At 55.3% G+C, this 2,383-nt stretch overlaps 1 protein-coding gene across 1 annotated transcript; it reads left to right on the top strand.

Moving 5' to 3' along the window:
- The first annotated feature begins 295 nt into the window (after window positions 1-295).
- On the top strand, window positions 296-1,650 carry LOC123502627 (histone-lysine N-methyltransferase SETMAR-like). The gene is made up of 2 exons (XM_045251793.1): window positions 296-1,365; window positions 1,506-1,650. The coding sequence occupies exons 1-2, from the start codon at window positions 296-298 to the stop codon at window positions 1,648-1,650; spliced, it is 1,215 nt and encodes a 404-aa protein (XP_045107728.1).
- The last annotated feature ends 733 nt before the right edge of the window (window positions 1,651-2,383 follow it).

Below are 2,383 nucleotides of genomic sequence, written 5' to 3' on the forward strand. Positions count from 1 at the left end.
GCGGGCGGCGTGGCGTGCGTGGCGTGCGTGGCGCCGTGGCTCACAATGAGGCTTTTTTTAGTGTGGTGAGGAACGGGCAGGTGGCGGGGTATATAACGGGGCGCGGCGGGCGGCGGCCACACCCCCGGCCCGCCCGCCGCGTACCGCACAGCCTCCCTGCGCCCGCACCTCCCGCGGCGCACTCCGACGCCGGTAGTATAAGCCAGGGCAGCACAGCGCGCCGGGACAATAGCGGGACAGCCCCCGCACCAGCAGCAATAGCAGCAGCAGCAGCAGCAGCAGTAGGAGCAGCACCATGGCGGGGGGCATGCTGTCGCTGCGGGACCAGCGCGCGGTGGTCAAGTTTCTGCGGCTGAAGAAGACTGACCCCACGGAGATCCACAAGCAGCTGTCCGTGGTGCTGGCGGAGGGCGCCGCCTCCTACCGCGTCATCCGTGAATGGATGCAGGACCTGCACGAGGGGCGCGAGGACCTCATGGACCAGTGCTCGCGCTGCCTGCAGGGAGGCACCACCCTCAGCAACGGCGTGGCGCCCACAGACCCCGCCGTGGTGGTCAACCTGGAGGAACTGCTCACCTCGGACCGCCGCATCACCCTGGAGCTGGCGGCGGACCTGGTGGGCGTGACGCAGCACACGGCGCAGACCATCGTCACCAACGTGCTGGGTCTGAAGCGCGTGTGCAAGCGGTGGGTGCCGCGCCTCCTCACGCCCGAGCAGCGCAACGGACGCATCGCCACGTGCCGCGAGCTGTCCGACCGCTACGAGGCAGAGGGCGAGGAGCTGTTGGCGCGCTTGGTGACGGGCGAAGAGGCCTTCGTCACCTACTACCAGCAGGAGCAGCGGCGGCCCTCCACCACCTTTAGGCAGCTGCCGGAGCGCAGCAAGATGGGCAACAGTAGGAACCGCGTGCTGTACTCCATCTTCTACGACGCCCAGGGTCTTCTGCTGGCCCACCCCGTGCCCGACCAGAGTGCCATGACGGCCGAGTACTACTCCTACCTGCTGCGGGACCTGCTGCTGCCCGCCATCAAGAGGAAGCGCCGCTCAGACACCAACATTGTGCTGCTGCACGACAACACGGCGCTGCACAACGCCCGCGTGGTGAAGCACTCCCTCAAGGACCTGGGCGTGGAGGTTTTGCCCGTGCCTCCCGACTCCCCTGACTTGCTGCCCGCCGAGTACTGGCTGTACCCGCACCTGTGTGACCAGGTGCAGGGCTCCACCTTCAAGGACCGCTCCGCCACCTGGTCCGCCATCAGCCACCACTGCAACACCTTCACGGAGACAGAGATGGCCGCCTCGCTCAGGGCGCTGCCGGACCGCTGGAACAGGGTGGTCGAGTTCTCCGGGGGCCTGCACATCCTGTAGTGACTGTGGTGACGCGACACACCCACGCCCCCACCTCTCATATCCTCCCCTCCCCTCTCCTTCCCCATCTCTCTGTCCTCCTCCTTCTGTCCCTATTGTGTAGTCGCCAGTCGTAGCCGCGTGGCGTGGTGCCCAGTGCTTGCCGCCAGTCACGCTCCCCGCGCCCTCACCTGTGTCTCCCACCCCGCCCCGCCCTCACTGCACCTGTCGCCCCTGCCCTCCACGCCCATCACGCCGCCCTCACCCCTGAGCCCTCAGCCACACACCACCGCCTGTGTTAGCCTCATTTATCCTCTTCTTTAGCCTCTCTCTCTCTCTCTCTCTCTCTCTCTCTCTCTCTCTCTCTCTCTCTCTCTCTCTCTCTCTCTCTCTCTCTCTCTCTGCATCGTACATTGCCACAGATATTATTGTACTGCCCAGAAATGCTCTATTTTTTGTACCTAGGTACGGTTTTATCATAAGGAAAAGGGAAGGAAACTGTTGCTATTATTATTATTATTATTATTATTATTATTATTATTATTATTATTATTGTTACTATTATTATGATGTGGGTTTCAGTTCACGTGATGGATATTTTCTTTCTTGGTTTTGTTTTGTGGGGTTTGTTTGTTTATTTGTTTGTCATGACAGTTTCTGTGTTGGGTAATGGAGGTGATGGATGTGTGCTGCTGTGCTGCTAGTAAGGAAGCACTCATTATCATTATTATTATTACTTTTTTATCATTATTATTATTATTGTTATTATTATTATTATTATTATTATTATTATTATTATTATTATTATTATTATTATTATTATTATTATTATTATTATTATTGTTATCATTATCATTATTGTCATATGTCTCTCTCCATGTGTCTTTCTATGTGTGTGATTGTATATATATATATATATATATATATATATATATATATATATATATATATATATATATATATATATATATATACAGTGACACAGTGACTGTATTGATCTTGATAACGGTTCGAGAGATAGTGAATGCATTTATC

This window comes from Portunus trituberculatus, chromosome 12 (assembly GCF_017591435.1).
Source record: "Portunus trituberculatus isolate SZX2019 chromosome 12, ASM1759143v1, whole genome shotgun sequence".
NCBI lineage: Eukaryota > Metazoa > Arthropoda > Malacostraca > Decapoda > Portunidae > Portunus > Portunus trituberculatus.